The following is a 19,899-nucleotide window of genomic DNA, read 5'->3' on the forward strand; positions in this document are numbered from 1 at the left end:
AACATAGCCACTCCATACTGAGCCTCAGCCATGCAGGCCATCTGGGGCTGGGCTGCTCTACGCTGGCAGGGCACCCCGAAGGGCCAGGGGGTTGGAATGAGTCCCTCACATCCCTTGGGACAGCACAGGCTCCTCCTCAGGGAATGGCCATTTAGGCTCCGGCCCTGAGGAAGAGGCAAGGGAACATCTGGTCGCACTCACGAGTCCACACGTGGAAGGGTGCCATGGCCAGGCTCTCTGAGGGATGATCTTCCGTCTCCAGCCCACTCAGGGTTGACACGTGGATGAGATACCTCTCCCCTGGCTGGAGGTCCCTGAGGCAGAGGAGGCAGAGGGAAGGAACGTAGGGTTGATTAGCTATTATGGCAGAGATTTCCAGGCAGAGATTGCATCTTCCCCATGTCTGGATGGCACCCAGCAGAACGGGCCCCTGACTGGGTTCCTGACAGAAATACTCACTACGCTTCCTCAACCCCAGTAGCTTTGACCCCCGAGCTAAGAAAGCAGGAGCTCTGATATGATTTCCAAGGAGCCTGGGGTGGGGCAGAAACCTGACTGCAGAGTGTGATGGACTCTTTACTACACAACCTCTCTGTGGCGATCAGTGTCCCCATGGTCACTCAGTCTCTGCACCATGGGTGTGTGTGTGTGTGTGTGCGTGTGTGTGTGCGGGGGATCGGTTTTAAATTACTGCCATACGTAGTGTTGCAGGGAGAGCCACGTTGCCCACTCTCCCTGTTACCAGCATGGGTGGGCATGTGATCACAGCTAGTGCCGTCAGCTGTGGTCCTCCCCACACCCCTTGTAACGAGAGTCCATGGAAGGGGTGAGGGGGGTCCTGGGTCCTGAGCATGTGGGATATAGGTTTCTGCCGGTGTGTGCTGCTCCCTGCAGTCGTGGTGTGGTGTTCACACTGCAGTTGTCTGCACTGTAGTGGGTTTGAGCTGGGTGGACAGAGGGGCCTGTCACGCATCCCCCTAGAATGGAGGAGCAGGAGCAGGGTCCAGAGCTGATAGCAAAGGAGTGGGAGTTAGAGCAGGAGCCAGTCTGCTCCCTCTGGCAACTGCTTCCAATGGCCGGGACAAGGCGGGGAGCATGTGCTGCAGTGACTACGATGGCTGGTTTCACCATCACTGCCGTGACAACAGACACAACCCATAAACAGCACTTTACCGTTCCAGGACCTTTCACCTAAGGATCTCAGAGTGCTTTACAAACACATCAATCAAACCCCACGGAATAGCTAAGTTATCACAGACAGGTCGCGAGATCCTGGGTGATGAGAATCTGCAAAGGACTTTTCACTGATTACATTTGTGAAACACCCAAGCCCACGATTCAGAGCATGATCCTGACCCCAAGGGAGCTCCACTGAGAGCTGGATTAGCTGAGTAAGGAGTTCCAGAAACCAAGTGTGGCAAATAGATAAGGGTCAGGAATCACGCAAACTGTCTGACTGTAGGGCTCCTTCTTCTGTTGCATACACATTCTTATACACCACTTATTGCTGTAGGAACTGAGCACCTTCCAGTAGGGCATTGAGCAATGTGGCTTACATCTGTCAGATATTATTTGTTCTCAAGCACCCAAACTGACTGCTGGGTCTGAAGTGTCTGTCACTGGTAGGTAGAGAGGCCGCTGTCAGCATCACTAGCACATTAGCGTGTCTGCTTATTAACAATATTGAGGGGATGTAACAGCTTGGACCTCAATCCTGCAATTTACAACATACCTGAAGAGAGTCCCATCAAAGTTGGTGGGGTTCTCCCTGTACACAGCCGTCTGCCAGCATGGCAGAAATTACAGCATCACCGCATTTGCTTGGTTCTTCACCTCATCCTGAAACTTGCTTAGTGCTGATACTTGGTAGCTACCCAGCACCTTTCATCTGAGAGACATTCACTCACAATGCCCTTTTGAGGTAGGCTAGCACCAGTGCTCACAGCCTCACATGGCCAACAGCTTACTAAAAACTAGGTTAAAAAATCTTAATGAAGAGAAACTGGGCGGAAGGTAAACCCCTGGGTTAGCACTGATCTCTCCCTGTCTGCCGAACATAAATGCACTTGTACATTGAAGCTGATTTCAGTTTGTGTCCAATGGGAGACCATCACATTGAAGTGTGTGGTCAGTTTAAGAAGGAGGTACTCCAACCTCTCTGCCAGTTTTGTGGGTTTTACAATCACATGTTCCTCTGTTTTACAACCATGTTCTCTCTTTCTGCCTTGTTGCTGAGTGAAAAGGCCCATACAAAACAGGAGTTCCCCTAGGAATCAGCCAGGTTGGCAACAGGAACTACCCACACAAACACTGACTAGTTACCCAAGAAAGCAGTGGGACTGATTAGATATAAAGTGCTGTAAAATGCATGACGCAAATGCACTGAACAGAGAGAGAGAGATTTTTCCTTTATAATTCCTCTCCATTTTTAGGACTCCTCAGAGATACCTGTTACAGAAGTGGGTTAAGCAATGCTCAGGGTGGTTCTTAAGTCAACAGCATCCCTTTAAATTTCTCCTAGGATCATTAACTGCCTACTCTCATTGGTCCGCACTCTGCCCTAGGCTGCAGTCCCATGTGCAGGATCCTGGGTATGTGAAGCCAGCAGATCCCCACCAGGGGCAACTCTAGCCAAAGCATTAGGCCACCTCTGACTCACAGTCCCTATGGAGGGGCTGGGGAGCAGCTGAGGGAGAGAAGAGTTTGGCTAGAGAGCACTGATCTCCAGTTGCACTATCTGCTGGATGGCCACCTTTGCCCGCAGCCCCAGGCCGGTGCCAAGGTCAGCTCAGTCACAGCCCAGAACTTGGGGAATTATTTTCCCTTGTTTCTCTCAGTGTCTAGCCCCTTCTCTTAGCCTGTGCCATGCCCTCCCTCACCTGAATGTGTACTTGGCCACACTGCTGTTCAGCTCCACGGTGCGGTCCTCCAGGTCCCCGGGCTGGCGGATGGAGATGCGCACCTTGCTGATGGAGGAGTGTTGGAGCCTGTGGAGTGCCCACTGCACCGTGATGGTGCTGGCCGTCACGTTGGCGATATCAAATCCCTCCACTGCGCGAGGTCCTGTGGGGGGAGGAAGTGAAGGCAGGGGGCGGTGAACAATAGCCTCGAGAGCCCCTCGGAAGCCAGACATGGTGCTGCCTCCCATCCCTATGGGGCCTGTGCCCATGTGTGCATCCCCACGACTCTTCTCCTGCCCCTTTGAAATCTTCCTGTCAGAGCATCGCATCTCAGCCCAGCTGCTTGGCCAGGCATCCCTGGACCTCCCAGCACTTGCAGTGCTGCTGACAGACAGAGTGGGAGGTTCGCTCCACCAGGTGCCAGGGAGCACAGCCGAAGGCTGGGGCCTGACCCTCGCCAGCCCAGCACATAGTGACATCTCTGGGCAGGCTCCCATCCCCCACTGTTTTGGCCCTTAGTGCCTGCAAGGCAGCCGAGCCCATCCCCCAAGCACCAGCCTGGGGCCTGCCAGCATGGCACTTAACGGCACCAATGAGAGAGAACCCAGAAGCTGCCGTTTCTGATGCTTCCTGAGGACTTTCAGGACCAAGTTCGGCTCTCCAGGCAAGAGAGAGAAAGAGCAGCTGAACCGGCAGCACAGGGCACGGGCCTGTGTGTTTGTGTGGGAGTCTCTGCACTCCAGCAGGGGAGCTGGGTAAAGTTTGGGTGTGGGCACATGGCAGTGCTAATCAGGTAGGCATCACCCTCACTGAGTCCTAGCAGGCTACTCTGGTTTGTGGTGCACGTGCCAGAAGGTGGCTGTAGGATAGGAAAGCTTACTCCCAGTCTTTGAAATACTTGTCTTTCAAAGGGCCAGGAGTTTCCTAGAACAGGGCAAGAGAGATGGTGTGGTCCAGTGGGTAGAGCACTGGACTGGAACTCAAGACACCTGGGTCCTGTTCCTAGCTGAGTGAGTACGTCCCCTCCCCGTGCCTCTGTTTCCCCTCCCACCTTTTGGCTATCTCAGCTGTTTCAGTAAGCTCTTTGCTGTCTGTCTCTCTCTAGGTGCTACTGTAAAATACATAGTAGGAGCTGAGGGAGCACAGGCCCAACCCAGGGCAAAATGGACTCCGCATTAATGGGATACACAGTAGCTGGAAGGAGCTGTGAGTTGTGAGCCTGCCAGAGAGCGAAAACACAGCAATCAGCCTGGGGCCTGCTACTCTGTTCCCAGAGGAGACCCAGGCTCTACCCTGCTAATGCTCACATGCAGCTCAGGACTGTACTTGCATTGCTGTGCAGTGGCCTAACACAGCTGGGAGGAGTCCTGCAGCTTGCTGCGGGACCAGACCAACCGGGAGCTTTCTCAGCTGATGCGCACAGGGTGCTCAGTATGTTCCGATTTCTAATGACTTAGTGGCTGTGCAGGGGACCCAGGCTGTGCAGGGGACCCAGGCTAAATATGTGCCAAGGGGGGTGCTCCCATCTGACTCAGAATGGGTGACTCTTCTGAAAGCAGGAGGGTGCTGTGCAATGGTCACTCGCCCTTTCTTATCATCCTCGGTGCCCCCGCCCTACCAGCTGGGAGGGCTGCCCTTCCCTCTAGGGCCTGCTCAGAGCCGGCTACACTGTTTCTCTCTCCAAACAGCATGCCAGGGGTGAAAGCTCAAGGTGGGCACCATTCTCTGTGCCCCAGCTTTAGCAGGATGGTTGAACTCTGGGCAATACAGGAATTGCCAGCCTGGATCAGCCCCGTGGCCCATTTACTCTGCCTCTAAAAGTGGCCAGCACCAGCTGATTCAGTGGAGGACAGGAAACCCCAGAATGGACAACCATGGCATCAGCTGCCCTCAGGGAAGTGTTTTCCTGCCCTTGTCAGTTGGTGGTTGGCTTATGCCTGATGGAGGGGGATTTTGATCCTTTCTACATTAGTCTGTCATGCAACTCTGATCCCCTCACTGTCCATAAGAGGTCCAGGCCTGTTTTGAACCCTAAGAAAGCCTTGGTCTCAATGATATCCTGTAGCAGGGAATCCCACAGGTCAGTTACGTGGTGGGTAAAAGTATTTCCTCTAGTCATTTTTACGGTTCTTGCCTTTCAGTTTCTTTGAACGTCCCCTTGTTCTAGTGCTAGGAGATAGGGCGACCAGAAGTCCCTGAGATACCCTCTCTAGACCACTCATTATGCACCTTTACCATGCCTGCTCTGATTTGTCTCCTCCATCTTTGCACCCTCTCTTTATAGGGAATTCTTTCCAGGGCTCTAATTGTTTTCAGTGCTCAGCTTTGAACTCCCCTCTAGTCCTGCAATATGCTTTTGGAGAGGGGATGACCAGTCCTGGAGACAGTACCCAGGTGGGGCTGCACCACTGAGTTTTCTAAAGGCATGAGACTATTTTACAGATTCACCATCCCACTTCTTATGCACTCCAACATTTTGTTGCTCTTTTGACCACTGCTGCACACTGAGCAGAGAGGTATTCATTGACCTGTCTCCAGTGATCCTAGGTCCCTTTCCTGAATTGGCACACTAAACTTACAACCCTGAGCAGTGTAGGAGTAATTCAAATCACTCCTTCCAATTGGCATTACTTTGCATTTATCGACACTGAATTTCCTCTGCTGGTGTGGTGCCCATTCCCCTGGCTTGCTCAGGTCTCTGGTGTTCCTCTCAGTCCTCTCTGATCTAAATAAACTGTGCAACCTTGCTGCCCCCCCCTTCCCAATCGTTAATAAATAATATTAACTGCAGATCCCAGCAAGGAGCCACTAGGTGCCCACTGCTAACCTTATGCCATATGAAAATTGACCTGTTAGTCCTTCTTTGCTTCTTGTCTCTTAGCCAGTTCCTGATCCATTTCAATAGGTCACCTCTCAATCTGTGGCTGCTTAGTTTCCTTAACAGACACTTCAAAAGCCCAACTCAATGATCTCAATCAGTTCTCCTTGAGACACTAGTCTATTGACACATTCAGTGAATGAGGAGATTTTCCTTGCCAGAGGCTTGCCACTGGGCTATTAGGTTGGTGGGAGGGCCTTTTTCATTAAGAGGTTGCTATGTATACATAAGGATGCTGGTTTTAGATCTAAATTGATATTTCTCATAGGTGCAAGAAAATATTTGTATGCAAAACATAATGTTTTTCATACAGCTTCTGGTCTTCGGAGGCCACCCCTGAGCTTCCATGTTGCCTAATGCACTCCAAAGTGGGTTGTGGTGCAGGACAGATTGTCCTGTGGGCTGAGAGGGCTTTTAGACCCGTGCACAGCTAGCTGAAAATTTTGCTGTAGCGTTAGGTGGTGGAAAGCAAGCTGGGATAGCTGGGAAGCAGGTCCTGCCATCCGTTAGGAGGTAGCATTGGCTGGTGGGTCTCCATGAGCTGTCTGTGCAGTAGCAGCCCCCAGCTGGCGTTGGAGCATTAACCTAGGTGTTGGACAGAGGCGTGCATGCTCACGTTTGTATTCCCCTTCCGACACTACTCACTAGTGCGCGTGATGAGCATGACAGGCCTGCTGATGTCGTTCTTGTTGTTCACGTTGCGTTTGACTGAAAAGACAGAAATATTGTAGGCTCTGCCAGAGGCTAGTGCCCGCAATTGGTGGGCAGAATGACTTCGGTCCACAAAATCTGTCCTGCGGTAAGAGCCGTCGAAGGATACGTACGTCACGGCGTAGCCGTCAATCATCTGCCTGGCGACTGGGTCTTCGGGGGGGTACCAAGAAATCGACACCCCTGTGTCCTCCACCCTGACCACCTTTAATGATGTTGGTGGCAGCAGTTCTTCAGGATATCAATCAAAGCAAAGGGAAGAAGTAACATGGTAAATCTTTAGGCACTAAACCCCTGGGACTGACCCTCCAGCACACAAACACTTGCTGACAGGATTGTGTCAAGGCAGCTGTGAGAGCAGCACTGATATACAGCACAACAGTCATGCACAGCGCAGGGAGTGTGCGCTGCTGGGGCATGAGCCTGCATGGCGCTGAGCACTCTACACTCCCAGGGGGTTCACACAGGCCCAAAGGCTGGTGCCTGCTGCTCCTTATTATCCTGTTTGAGTCCTGAAGAAGGACCCTGGGGCATAAGCTGGGATCAGGGCCCCATTGTGCTAGGGATTACCCACCCAGTCTGAGATGGGCATTGTCCTGAAGAGCTGGCAGTTTAAAAGCAGACGAGCCAGACAGAGGTTATCAATCCCCATTTTACAGATAGAGATCTGAGGCCCAGACACAGAGACTTGCCCACATTCACACAGGGAGTGCGCAGCAGAGCTGGGAACTGAATCCAGGCCTCGCGAGTGCCAGTCCAGTACCATCCTTCCTCTCTCAGACTGACTTCAGCACCTCCAGGAGTTGCTCAGCACCCAGCAAGATCAAGCCCCTCTGACAACTTCTGTCTGCGCGTATCACCACACTCTAAGACGAGGCAGCGATTTGCCCTGATGGCTAAGCCCGGCAGTGCCAGCCTGTTGTCAGTGGGTCTCGCCCAGGCATGGATTCCCCCTCACAGTGGGCACACACGGCTGCATCCTGGCAGTGCATGTGGCAGCGTATGCTGTCTGTGGTGACAGACCGGACTCACTTGAGTAGCCATCCAGCCCCTTTACCTTTTTCGCAGCTCTTGCCTGTGTAGCCCACCTTGCAGGTGCAGCTGTGGGATCCATTGCTAGGCAGGCAATAGCCTCGGCTCCCACACGGGCTGTAGAAACAAGGATCGCTGGCTGGGGGAGAGGAGCAAGATCAAGGGTTATGGCTCGCGTTGCCCAAGAAAGCTGAATAAAAAATGTTAATTACTGCTCAAGGCTGGCAAACTAGTAGCCAGGTTCAGTGCATACAACCACATTGCATTAACCAGCCAGTGCTAATGTAACAGGGGCTCTGGGAGATCGTTAGCTAAATCTCTCACACCTAGCCAAGGCTTACCCGTCTCGCAGTGGTAGCCAAAGAAACCCTCTGGGCAGACACACAGGTAGGAACCACCATAGTTTTCACAGTCCCCTCCATTACGGCAGGGAGCTGATTCGCAGGCATCCACTTCTAGAGGGCACAGATACACTCAGTCAAACATCTGCCAGAGACAGCATGGACATTAGAGGACACTCTGGATCCCTTGCGGGGACTCTTGCTGCAGATGCAGCAGGTGAAGTATTTGTGCAAACCATGGGCCATGCACAGAACATGCACCTGTTTCCAGGGGAAGTGAAATTGGTGACTCACTCAAGATAGTCCAGATGCACATACTGTGCAGCCCATGGGCTAAATGCAGGACACATATTCATCCTATGAGCCCCTCACATTCAGCATATCCAAGCTCTGAAGTAGTGTCCCAAACCATTGGGTTACAGCTCCCAGAATTCATTGCCCAAAGTCCAGCACACTGACACAGGAGGATCATTGTCTATTGGTTACTTATGATGAATGATCTCACTGCAAAACTCACGCATTACTCCAACGGTGAAAAGCTAACTCAGTGTCACTGCACTAATTTAAGGGCTTGTCTATATGGGGAGTTATTCCTGATAACTATTCCTGATTTAACTTCATGTGTGGAAATTTTTATTCCATCACATCCTACCTTATTCCAGATTCACTTTTACATGCAGACAAGCCATTTAAGTGCATGGATTTTTCTATGACAGTCTTTTGTGGTGGCGGGGAGAAAGGTATGTCTTGGAACCATCATCAAATTATCCAGCTAATTGAGCCTATATCCTGTAGATCACTAGCTAAATCTATTTACTAGCCGACTGTAATTTGCTTTGTTTACAATCTGTGGACCAGAGCCTCAAGTCCCTACTCAGGGAAGGATCCAAAGTCCAAAGACTCTCTCCATTGACCTCAGTAGGCTCTGGCTCAGGCTCTGGGTCATTTCTTGGGAAAAACCCCACAAATGTCAGTGACGGTAAGGACTTGGTGACGTGGGGCTTTGAGGTTGGCACAGCACACCTGGTCTCAGCACAGCACAGCAGTGTGCTCGCTGGAATCATTTTCATGAAAGTAGGGCAAAATCATCACACAGTGCGGGCTGGTCTGCATGAACAGTTAGTGTGCAGCGAGCAGGCCGCTGACACATGTTAACAGTTCATTAATGCACTTTGATTAGTCCCATTTCAAAACCACTCAATCAAAGCTTACTACGGAACTGGTAATGCGTGTCAGCAGGTGTCATAAATATAAAGGGAAGGGTAAACCCCTTTGAAATCCCTCCTGGCCAGGGGAAAGCTCCTCTCACCTGTAAAGGGTTAAGAAGCTACCATCCTGATTTTACAGGGGGGATTTCTTTATTTCTATTTACTTCTATTTTTTATTAAAAGTCTTCTTGTAAAAAAACTGAATGCTTTTTCATTGTTCTCAGATCCAAGGGTTTGGGTCTGTGGTCACCTATGCAAATTGGTGAGGCTTTTTACCAAACCTTGTCCAGGAAGTGGGGTGCAAGGTTTTGGGAAGTATTTTGGGGGGAAAGACGCGTCCAAACAGCTCTTCCCCAGTAACCAGTATTAGTTTGGTGGTGGTAGCGGCCATTCCAAGGATAACGGGTGTAATATTTTGTACCTTGGGGAAGTTTTGACCTAAGCTGGTAAAGATAAGCTTAGGGGGTTTTTTCATGCAGGTCCCCACATCTGTACCCTAGAGTTCAGAGTGGGGGAGGAACCTTGACAGCAGGTCACACTGAATATGGCACCTGCCTCTGTCTGCTCACCGGGATAGGCGGGTGAGCACGTACTGATGCCAGCAGACCCCCTGGTTAAGTGCTCATTGATGTGAATGAGAGTCCCAAGGAGGCCCCTGCCTTCTGCACAGAGGCAGGGCTGATACTTAAAAGTCACTGTGTATGTTTGATTGCCATCAAAAACCCAAGCAGAAGGTAGCTTAAAGGGTGACCAGGTGTCTTTCAATACAGACATGATGCACAGATACATGGAGCTTACTATGCACAGTGATAGCCACTGAAAGGTCACGGTCAGCAACTCATGCTTATCACCACAGCTGGTAAAAAATTAATCAACACAAATCAGAAAATAGATTTTAGAAATTTTTCCTCACTTTTTTTTGGTCAAAATTTGAAATTTCAAAATTAAAAAATAAATGCTGGCCAGGTCTAGGGTTTATTGAAAAATAAGGGGGGGGGGGAGAATCACAAAAATGTCACCAAATTTCCCACCTCCCCATTGGTGACAAAATGTGAAAAAAGTATCAGTGCTGGGGACTGCCCAGCACTAGCTAAGACAGTGCCATGACTGAGGGAGGAAGGCTGGGCCAGTAGTTAAGGCACCAGCCTAGGACACTGCAGATCTGGCTTTGAGTCCCTGCTGTAGCCCAGACTGCCTGGGTGACCTTGGGCAGGCTAACTGGACGCAGGTTACACCGCTCTGCAGGGAAGATGCAGGGGCGTTTCCCAGGGCAGAATCAGAGCCTGCTGGTGGAGCTCAAGAGCATGGAAACTGAATCTCATGCTCCAGCAGGACAGCGCAGGGCTGCTGAATTCCCATCCCAGCCCTGACAAGGTTGTCCTCCTACAAGCGAGCATGCCTGGAAACTCCAGGCAACCCTGTCAAGCTTTGTGAGGATGGTCTAGGCTGAGCAGGCCAGTATTGCCTCCATGGCTCTCTCTTAGACTAGTCCAGGGGCATCAGACTGGAAATCCCAGCAGTGGCCTTGGGGGACTTGGGTTGAGCTTTACCCTGTGAAATTTCTACCTGTTTCGCACTGGATTCCCATGAAGCCATCAGGACATTGACAAGCAAAGGATCCTGGGAGATCCTTGCAGGTTCCTCCGTTCTTACAGGGGTCAGACTGACATTCATCAATCTCTGTGTAGAGGCAAAAGGAAACACTCATGCACTGACCAGAAACCCATCCTCAGCACAGCATGTACTGACAACACAGAGCTAGATCGGACGGCCCTTACTCACCACCCTGGGCGCTTACCCACACACAAGTAGCCTCACTGACTTGGGGCTACTGGTTTAAGTGCTCACCAACATGAGTAAGAACTGCACAACTGGGTCAGTCCTGAAAGGCCAGGCTGCTGTGCTGGAACCCCTGGCACTTGCGTTAATCCAGTTCTGATTTCAGGCTTGGACAGTCATTAAAACCCTGTCTGAATAACAAGAGCCTCACATAGGGAAGGAGCAGTCTGAAACCACAATCAAATGCCTTGTTATTCAGGGGGGATATTGTGAATATTGGGGTGTATTTTTGCTGGTATATGCTGTGGGTTTGACATTGGGTTGTGTGTGCCCATGGTGCACCTAGAGAACACAGCCACTTTTCTTCCTTTTCATAGCTCCCCTTCAGCTGTGTGTGTAATTTGTGCCATTAAAACATACACATGCCCCATTGAAAAGGGCATTGCCAATGCTCCTACCACACAGAAAGAATTTGCTCCCTTAGGCTGGTACCCATTAAAGAGGGCTGGTGCTGTTCATGAGTACACTGGGCACAAGCACAAGCCGGGCAGGTACAAGGAACTGAGCTGGGGGAAAGCTTTGGGTCCCCCCTCCCCGCTGCCCACGGGAAGTGTCCAATTTCAATCACATTTTTCAGACTTTCATTGAAAAAACAAAACATTTTGGAAAACTGAGCAAAAAATTATTGGTTTTACTGAATATTTTTCTCCTGACCTGCTGAATTTTTTCAGTTTTTGGTTGCCGAAGGCCATTCTTTTAAATGAAATCTCAAAAATATTACAATTATTAAAATGAAACATTTCTAAAAACAAAGTCCCAATCAGCTCCATTAAAGAGAATAAGAAGGTGCAGGGTACATGTGGCTGTTTATATCCCCAACACATACAGACCTAAAGCTGACTAGGGGATATAGACACACAATTCCCATTTTCTTAAAAGGGGACTATGAATCTAAATCCATTTGGCTGCACTGAAAAACTCAGCCACATTCTCCTCTATAGCTCTAGGAGACTGATCACACACGTGTGTGGTGGCATGGATGTTCATCCCCCCTATAAGGCACAGATCCATGATGATAAGCACCTCGGAACTCTTTCTGCCCCAGCTGCTAGCAGGGCTGTATGCTGGATGATCAGGAAAGTGATCAGGAACAGTCAGCATGGATTCACCAAGGGAAGGTCATGCCTGACTAATCTAATTGCCTTCTATGATGAGATTACTGGTTCTGTGGATGAAGGGAAAGCAGAAGATGTATTGTTTCTTGACTTTAGCAAAGCTTTTGACACGGTTTCCCACAGTATTCTTGTCAGCAAGTTAAAGAAGTATGGGCTGGATGAATGCACTATAAGGTGGGTAGAAAGTTGGCTAGATTGTCGAGCTCAGCGGGTAGTGATCAATGGCTCCATGTCTAGTTGGCAGCCGGTATCCAGTGGAGTGCCCCAGGGGTCGGTCCTGGGGCCGGTTTTGTTCAATATCTTCATAAATGATCTGGAGGATGGTGTGGATTGCACTCTCAGCAAATTTGCGGATGATACTAAACTAGGAGGAGTAGTAGATACACTGGAGGGCAGGGATAGGATACAGAGGGACCTAGACAAATTGGAGGATTGGGCCAAAAGAAATCTGATGAGGTTCAATAAGGATAAGTGCAGGGTCCTGCACTTAGGACGGAAGAACCCAATGCACAGCTACAGACGAGGGACCGAATGGCTAGGCAGCAGTTCTGCGGAAAAGGACCTAGGGGTGACAGTGGACAAGAAGCTGGATATGAGTCAGCAGTGTGCCCTTGTTGCCAAGAAGGCCAATGGCATTTTGGGATGTATAAGTAGGGGCATAGCCAGCAGATCGAGGGACGTGATCGTTCCCCTCTATTCGACATTGGTGAGGCCTCATCTGGAGTACTGTGTCCAGTTTTGGGCTCCGCACTACAAGAAGGATGTGGATAAATTGGAGAGAGTCCAGCGAAGGGCAACAAAAATGATTAGGGGTCTGGAACACATGACTTATGAGGAGAGGCTGAGGGAACTGGGATTGTTTAGTCTGCAGAAGAGAAGAATGAGGGGGGATTTGATAGCTGCTTTCAACTACCTGAGAGGTGGTTCCAGAGAGGATGGTTCTAGACTATTCTCAGTGATAGAAGAGGACAGGACAAGGAGTAATGGTCTCAAGTTGTAGTGGGGGAGGTTTAGGTTGGATATTAGGAAAAACTTTTTCACTAGGAGGGTGGTGAAACACTGGAATGTGTTACCTAGGGAGGTGGTAGAATCTCCTTCCTTAGAAGTTTTTAAGGTCAGGCTTGACAAAGCCCTGGCTGGGATGATTTAGTTGGGGATTGGTCCTGCTTTGAGCAGGGGGTTGGACTAGATGACCTCCTGAGGTCCCTTCCAACCCTGATATTCTATGATTCTATGAGTGCTGTAGCTCTCGCATGACTCTAAGCTAAGGGTATTACTCTAAGGAGCATATGACTCTAAGGAGCAGCACCAGTGGTATGGATCTTGGAGCTGCCTAACTGGCTTTTGGCTGGCCTGGCTGTTATGCTTTCCAGATGGGCTGCTGGGTGAGGCCATCCCTGGGTAACACCTCCCTCCCAGGCCATTTCTGAAGCAGCTTTGAGGGCCAATCCAGGCAGGGGTATCTCCCTGTCTTGCTCACCATTGGATGGGGTCCCCGTAAGTGTATTTTTCATATTCTCTTACCCAACTCACAGTGGGGGCCTGTGTATCCTGCTTCACACAGGCACAGGAACTCGGCGATACGATCCTTGCATAAGCCTCTGTTGAAACAGGGCTGAGAAAGGCACTCGTTAATTTCTGGGGAGGGAAGCATGGGAGGGGGGAAGAGAGAGAGGGGATTATAGTCAGTGAAATATCCAAGCCAGACAGGACCATCTTTGATGGCCATGACTGTCCCATCCCACACAGAGGTGCATGCAGTGAAGTAGGCCTCACTGCTAACCGTGCCTAAAGGAGCAAGCACAGCCCATGTTGACGGCCTCCCAGAGAGCCGCCTGGACCTACAGTGGGGAGTGGGTGGGTGGAGCTTCCCAACCTGTGCACCATTATTATTTATTAAGTGTATTATGGTAGCACATAGGAGCCTCAGGCGTGGCTCAAGACTTCGTTGTGCCAGGTGCTGCACATTATTCATTAGGCGTATTACTGTAGCACCTAGGAGCCCTAGTCTTGGCCTAGGACCTAAATTCCCTGTAAGCTGCACGGTCACGCAGCAGCCTATTTAGCACTGCACAGGCACTTAGGGAACCCGCCCATGGACCTCCTGCGGATGCCCCTCCCCCAGCCCCAACTTAGCCAGACCCGCAACCTGCCATGGCCAGGGGAGGGGTAGCACGGCCCACACCTGCTGTGGCTGGGGCACCCTCCCCTGGCCCCAATTCTGCTGTGGCCCAGACCTGCTGTGGCTTGGGCACCCTCCCACGCCCTCAGTTCTGCCCTGGCCCAGGGCACCCCTCTCCCAGCCCCAACTCTGCTGCGACCTGGACCTGCCACGGCTCGGGCACCTCGTCCCAGACCTGCTGCAGCGCCCTTCCCCTGGCCCAAACCCAGCCCAGATCTGCCAGGTACAGGGGAGGGGCACCTATCCTGCAGCCCTAGCCCCAGCCCTGCAGGGGTGCCCCTCCCCCAGCCCCAAGGCGGCCCGAATCCAGCTGTGGCCGGGATGCCCCTCCCCCGGCCCGAACCCAGCTCCAGCCCGGATCTGCTGCAGCGCTCCTCCCCTGGCCTGGACCTGCTGCGGCTGGGGGAGAGGCACCTATCCTGTGGCCCTACCCCCAGAGCTGCCGTGATGGGGAAAGGCGCCTCTCCCCACCAGCCCAGGTGCTGCTGCAGGGAGAGAGAGCTGGAGGGAGTCCTCTTTTCCTGCCATAGCCCTGGAACACCAAACCTCTAATCCCTGGCCCCACCCTAGAGCCCTCACCCCCAGCCGAAACCCTCACACCCCTAGACCCCAATGCACTGCCCCAGCCCTGAGTCTCCTCTAACACTCCGAACCCCTCTGCCTCATCCCCACCACATGAATTTTGTTATTTGCACCAATATGAAGGTGATGTATCACATATCACATAACAAAATTCATTCCGCACATGGGTGGGAAAAATTACAGTAGCACCAAGGAGCCCCAGTCATGGCTTAGGACCCCATTGCACCAGGTGCCGTATACTATTTATTAGGCGTCTTATGGTAGCACCAAGGAGCCCCAATCATGGCTTAGGATCCCATTGCATCAGTTCCATACAAAAAGAGAATAATAAGAGCTGGAATCTAAGACCGGACCCAGCAGGTGTAGACAGACAATTGAGGAGCACAAAGGAACAATGAGAGGCTATGAGTCAGTGCTGTGAGCAGCCATGGCCTAGCCACCGGCAACTGTTTTGTTGGCTTCACAGCAGATGAGTGTTTTGAGGAGGACTTTAAAGGGGATGAAGATGGAATGCATCTCACGCTTGCAAGGCACTTATCCCATGTGCAAGGGGAAGCATGGGAGGCCTGTGTATCCTGGGAGGATGACAGCCCCACAGGACTAGTTTGAAAACTTAACCGGTGGCAGTGAAGGTTGGCTTTGTGGACCGATCGGTGGTGGGAGTTGATCACTCATTTGTGAATGAGAGATGATACACAGGCTGATGATAGGCTGTAAAGGGCCTTGGAAGTGAAGAGAAGTAGCTCATGTTCGATGCACTAGAGAAGGGGGAGCCAAGGGAGGGATGCAAAGAGAGGCATGACATGGACAAAGGCTGGGCTAAGAGAACAATTTTTGCAGCAGCAGTCTGAATGGACATGAGCAGGGCAGGATTCCACTTGTGAAAGGATGCGGCAGTAACTGAGGCATGAGCTGATGAGAGCTTTAGATGTGTGGAGGGATAGGAAAGGCTGTTCCTTAGGGGTTATGCAGAGAGAATCAGGAAGATTTAGACTTCTCTCTAGGTCCTCACTGTAACACTGCATACCATAGTCTTCATAGTGGCATTACTATGATATGGTTATAGAGTAATTATGATGCATTTTATGCAAGACAGATCACGTGAAATGTCATTGCAAATGTTATGATTTGCTGAATATGATTATCCTATTTGTACGCATGTGTCATTTTTGTATCTGAAGTTATAAATACTCACGATGTATCTATACTCAAAAAGAAAAGGAGTACTTGTGGTACCTTAGAGACTAACCTTAGAGACTAACCACTTCATTGGATGCATCTGATGAAGTGAGCTGTAGCTCACGAAAGCTTATGCTCAAATAAATTGGTTAGTCTCTAAGGTGCCACAAGTACTCCTTTTCTGTTTGCGAATACAGACTAACACGGCTGTTACTCTGAAACCTGTATCTATACTGTAAATGTAGTTACAGCTGGGTAACAGCCCCTAGACAAGATGCTTTCAGTCTAAATAGCTGGTTGTAAAGGACCTATTCATAGTAAGGGGCCATTAAAAACAATAGCCTTAGGAGAAGCTTATCTCCCACCTGGTGAGCCTTCCTGAGAACACTACAGACAGCCTGTGAGTGATGGCTGCTTGACTGTACAAGGACATGTGACCAGGCCATATGATGCCGGACTCCATCTTGGGATGCCAATATTTGTCCACAGCTTTGGAACAAAGGGTTCCCACCATATGCAAAAGCTATATAAGGCAGGGAATGACATCATCTAGGGTTCTTCACTCCCCACACAAGAAGACTCCTGGAAACACTTGTTCCAAAGACTGAAACCTGGGAATTCCAAGCTGCAAAGGTACTAAGAATCTGCAGCCTGTTTGTATAATTTCTCAGGGTGAGAATCTGCTAATTCATATCCACTCTATTTAGTATATTAAGCTTAGTTTTCATTTGCTAATCTGTTTTGATCTGTTTGCTATCACTTATAATCACTTAAAATCTATCTTTTGTAGTCAATACACTTTCTTTGTGTTAATCTAAACCAGTGGGCTTTGACTGAAGTGCTCAGGGAAAATCTCTGCTTGGCTACCACAAGTGTGCATTGTCCTCTTCACACTGAAGGAGAGGTGGGTGCTAAACCCATATACTGTCCAGATTTGACCAGGGCAGGATGGTACTGCTCTGGGGTCCTAGGCTGGGAAGCTGGTGGTTAGAGAGTCTGCATGTAACTGCAGCTGGGTGTGTCCTTACCTGTGTGAATGCTGGTGAAAGTGCAGCCTGGAGGGCTTTGCAGCTTGTCACAGCAGCTAAGTGTGAGAGGGAGCCCAGGATGGTGGGTCAGAGGGCTCAGTGGTACCCCAGTTCCAGGTGGCACCCTGGGGGGAACCCGTCACACTCACATCCAGGCTGAGTTGAAGAGGGTGCCCAGGTTACAGGTCTGAGGGACAGGCAGGATGATGGTGTTGTCCACAGTGACTGAGAAAGGAGGTGATGGGGAGGACTTGGGAGGGGAAAAAATTAAGAGCTCTGTTTTAGCTCTGTTTTAGCCACAGTGCTGCTCATCTGGACTGTGCTCCTGCCAGGAGGCCCATCCTTTCCCTCCTCTGGAAGCTCTGATGGACACTGTCAGCACTATCCTCTGTGTCCCGTGCTGCAGGCACCTGCTCTCTGCTGATCCCAATCTGCCCCCACAATGCTGCTCCCCTCTCGCTCCCTGGTACCACACAGAACAGTGGCTTGATCTCTCCTTTCCCAGCAGCTGCATGTCCTTTGCAGGTGCTGCACATCCCAGAAGCGTGGCTGCCAGGCAGAGATGTGCATCGAGCAGAGGGCTCAAGGACAGCACGAAGAACACATCCTGACCCTATGTCCCCCCAAGAGTTGTTTGCCTCCGAGGGGGTATGGGGCCCTGGGTATCTTAGTACAGGCTGAAAAAAGTCTGGTCTAATCAGGGAGGGGTGTTCCTGAGCATCCCCAGGGGCACCACACAGGCTGTGCCACAAGAAAAAATGGCCACATCTCATGGCTGCTAAGGGGGCTCCAGGCCCAGCCAGGCCCCAGGAAGCAGCCATTCTGGCAGGACAGCTCAGTCTGTTTAGGCCCCTTTCCACATCACACCAACTTACCGTCACACTCTGGGGGGTCACTCCAGATGCCCTGTGCTCTGCAGACACGGGGGTTGTTCTGAGGGCTCAAGATGTAGCCTCGCTCACACTGGTATTCAGCCAGAGAGCCCATGCGGGTGGAGTTAAACAGCACCTGGGCATGCTTCACCTCGTTGGGAATGCCGCAGTCCACCTCTGGGGAAAGAGGAGAAGCATGAATAACAAGGCATGTGAACAGCAGGCATCCTTGAGCCAAAGCTGGAACCCAGTTGTCTAAGGAGCAGTTGCTCCCTCTCTCTTCAAGAGGCGGCAAGCTGGGCCAAGTCTAGAGAGCATGATGGCTCTGCAGTCCAGAGCTGTGCTTGTGAGCTCCAGAGAGCTGTCCAGCTCCAGCCCACAGAACCTTGGCTCTGCCTGGGGAGGTGAACCCTGCCGTACCCGAGAATTGGCCTCAGAGAGCAGCTTGAGCCTGGAGACAACCCTGCAGACTCCAATGCTGGGGCTGCAACCCAGGGCATTTCTATAGCATCCCCTTAAAGAAGTTGACATTGGCACCATGCCCATGCCCTGAAATATGCCAAAGCAAGTGTGTGTGTGTGTGGGAGGCATGGGAAAGCCCAGCAGCAGGCATTAGGAACCCACGCGCCTTCACTAGTGCTCCTAATCACCTACTGCTGTTGGTAGGGTTGTGGGGATCCAGGAACAGCACCAGTGGCCTCAGTTCCCACCCTCTCCCAGCACCTCCAATGGTTTCCGAAGACATTACTTGCAGGGAGGAAACTATTCAATACATGGTGCCATTGCACCAGGCCATAAATGATCTGGGGAAGGGGGAGCCCTGCCACAGTGAAGTACCTATATATTGGGGATACACAGAACAGCCTTTCTAGGGCTGAAGTTACACTGTCAACAGGGCTGAGACATTCCTGAGACCCATCTTCACAGGGCCTTTTGCTTCCATGATCTCTTTGTTTTAAAAAGTTTTCTTCTTTAAGAAGATGGCACCTTTAGTATGAAGTTTGGGCCAAACTGTTGCTTGTTATGCAGGTGTCGGTTCAGAGGAACTCCACTGCCAGATTAAGGGACTGCCTGAGATCACCTGGGGATTTGTGTAGAACTGCAAAGAGAAGCCGTGTCTTCCAACTCCCATTCTTCCTCTAGCAAACCCCCACCCCCACTCCACCCCACCCCCTGCATTCAGCCAGGATGATGGAGCCATGCTGGGCTGTCTAATGCTAGAGGGTTGATGTTCAGGGCTCTCCCCTTGTCGATGGGCAGGCTTGGGAAGCGCTCTAAGCTGGTCTTGCTCAAGAGCAGGGTTAGTTCTCTGGGCTGCTCCTGGTGTTGAGGCTTCTTGGCTGTTACCTGACTGGCAGAGCTTTCCCACGTATCCTGCAGGGCACGCGCAGGTGTAGTTGCTGCCATTGTCCTCGCAGGTGGCTCCGTTTTCACATGGACTCAGGAAACAAGGAGAAGGGGCTGGAAAAGAGTATCACAAATGGCCATGGACATGCTGCCTGGAGCCCTTCCTCCCTCTCCGTGCTGCATCTACAGTGCTACCTGGAGACGCTGCCAGGCCATGGGGATGTAGGGAAGAGTTCCTAGGAGCATTAAAGCAACTGCCCTTCAACTCCACTAACACAAACCAGTGCCAGCGTACTCAGCTCTCAGAGGATTTTCTAGGGCACCCAGCCAGGCCTATGGAGGAGTTGGGTTACGACTGGATGGGTGCTGGACTCACTGGGCAGCGATTACACTAGCCAGCCATTGAACTCAGTCTCTGTGGATACTGCCACAGACTGAGCACAGCTCTCTGCTTGTGTGCTTCAGCAATCAGGGATTGAACACACGCCCTCTGTTAAATGGCCAGAGACACCACTGACTGGGCAATGGCACCCAGTACCCCAAACTGCCTGACTGTGGCTTCTCCAGCTGAGGATGCTCCCCTGGTCAATGTTCAGAGCCCGTGAATGACTCCAAGCCCGTTGATTGCCGGCCTAGTAGCCAAGCATTGAACGGCAGACACTGGGTCTCTGGACAGTGGCTCTGA

At 51.1% G+C, this 19,899-nt stretch overlaps 1 protein-coding gene across 3 annotated transcripts in view; it reads right to left on the reverse strand.

Moving 5' to 3' along the window:
- Positions 1-19,899, reverse strand: part of SNED1 (sushi, nidogen and EGF like domains 1) — a 127,145-nt gene that overhangs the window by 22,191 nt on the left and 85,055 nt on the right. The window contains exons 16-24 of one of the 3 annotated variants that reach the window (XM_048864822.2): positions 19,215-19,328; positions 17,871-18,044; positions 13,549-13,662; positions 10,637-10,750; positions 7,863-7,976; positions 7,547-7,660; positions 6,424-6,720; positions 2,880-3,063; positions 202-314 (exon numbers count right to left, since the gene is read on the reverse strand). In XM_048864822.2, the coding sequence (XP_048720779.1) occupies positions 202-314; positions 2,880-3,063; positions 6,424-6,720; positions 7,547-7,660; positions 7,863-7,976; positions 10,637-10,750; positions 13,549-13,662; positions 17,871-18,044; positions 19,215-19,328 (1,338 nt within the window). The remainder of the gene's footprint in view (positions 1-201; positions 315-2,879; positions 3,064-6,423; positions 6,721-7,546; positions 7,661-7,862; positions 7,977-10,636; positions 10,751-13,548; positions 13,663-17,870; positions 18,045-19,214; positions 19,329-19,899) is intronic. The other 2 variants (XM_048864823.2, XM_048864824.2) reach the window with 2 other exon arrangements.

This window comes from Caretta caretta, chromosome 9 (genome assembly GCF_965140235.1).
Source record: "Caretta caretta isolate rCarCar2 chromosome 9, rCarCar1.hap1, whole genome shotgun sequence".
NCBI lineage: Eukaryota > Metazoa > Chordata > Testudines > Cheloniidae > Caretta > Caretta caretta.